Source organism: Limulus polyphemus, unplaced genomic scaffold, assembly GCF_000517525.1.
Source record: "Limulus polyphemus unplaced genomic scaffold, Limulus_polyphemus-2.1.2 Scaffold732, whole genome shotgun sequence".
Lineage (NCBI taxonomy): Eukaryota > Metazoa > Arthropoda > Merostomata > Xiphosura > Limulidae > Limulus > Limulus polyphemus.
The window spans coordinates 391,617-393,025 of NW_013666342.1; the positions used below are offsets into that span (position 1 = coordinate 391,617).

The 1,409-nt window shown below is 33.3% G+C and overlaps 1 protein-coding gene across 1 annotated transcript in view; it reads left to right on the forward strand.

The window, feature by feature from the left end:
• LOC106460236 (inositol 1,4,5-trisphosphate receptor type 1-like) overlaps positions 1-298 on the forward strand; it is a 109,320-nt gene extending 109,022 nt beyond the window's left edge. The window contains exon 53 of the mRNA XM_022386900.1: positions 23-298. Within this exon, the coding sequence (XP_022242608.1) occupies positions 23-298 (276 nt within the window). The remainder of the gene's footprint in view (positions 1-22) is intronic.
• The last annotated feature ends 1,111 nt before the right edge of the window (positions 299-1,409 follow it).

The following is a 1,409-nucleotide window of genomic DNA, read 5'->3' on the forward strand; positions in this document are numbered from 1 at the left end:
AGTATATTCTCCTCATCACTAGGATCGAAACTTGGACTGGTTTCCACGGATGAGAGCCATGTCTTTGGCAGCAAATGAGGCTGAGGGTGAGCAAAATGAAATTCGAACCTTACAGGCACAGCTTCAGAATACTCAGAAGCTTGTGTCAGGGTTGTCGCAACAACTGAATGAGTTAAAAGAACAGGTTTGTAATTTGTATCAAATGCCAAGTATAATTTTTTTTTCAATGTGTGTGAGTGTGCCCATGCATATACCTGTGTCTTTGGTGGGCAATCTTATTCCTAATGTAATACAGTAATGCATATGTGCCAAGTATGTTTTCCCCCCTCCACATGGAAAAGTACATAATATGTAGGCCTAACAAACTTTTTGCATGTTGATTATCGACCAACCCACCCTCTCCAGCAAAGAAAATAAAATTTTATGCCTGTGCATTAAAGGTTTAGACTGTTTGCTCTTAGAAAAATAGAATGAATGATACTTTCATTTTTCATATTAGACAAAGCAGTTTGACATGTTATCCATTTAGTAGCAAAAGCATTTTAATGGTTTGGGAACAATATAAAAACAAAAATGTAATAAGAAATACAAGTACAATACAAATTAAAAGTGAAGCATGGTCTGTACTTCTGAGCAGACAGTATACCTGGAAAAGATTAGGCCTGGATGACGTTTTGGCACTTGTTACCTTTGCCTTCATGGTTTCCACAAATAAGGGCTAGGCACCTTTTTTAAGTTCAATATTTATATTAGGAATTTCCAGCTGTGTTATATTGTGAGAAGTGTTAACAGTTAAAAAAAAACCAAGATATGAAATACTAAAACCCCAAACTGAGTGAGATGGTTACATGTGCGGGAGACAAGATGTGAAAATTTTTCCAGATGGGTATCAGGTGCATTTGTTTGTCCATGATCCTCCAGGAGTGAGGAATGAAGCAGTTTCTTGTGGTAAATACTTTTATATCTGACAGGTATTAGTGTACATCACTTGAGACAACCTGAAAAATGTTTTACATTGCTATTTTACATGTTTCATTAGCTCCATATTCATTAAATATGAGTTTCATAGTAGTGAGACAATGTTGTAAATTATATAAGTGTTTTACATTGCTATTTTACATGTTTCATTTGCTCCATATTCATTAAATATGAGTTTCATAGTAGTGAGACATTATTGTAGATTATATAAGAATGTTTTACATTGCTATTTTACATGTTTCATTAGCTCCATATTCATTAAATATGAGTTTCATAGTAGTGAGACAATGTTGTAGATTATATAAGTGTTTTACATTGCTATTTTACATGGTTCATTTGCTCCATATTAATTAAATATGAGTTTCATAGTAGTGAGACAATGTTGTAAATTATATAAGTGTTTTACATTGCTATTTTACATCTTTCATTAG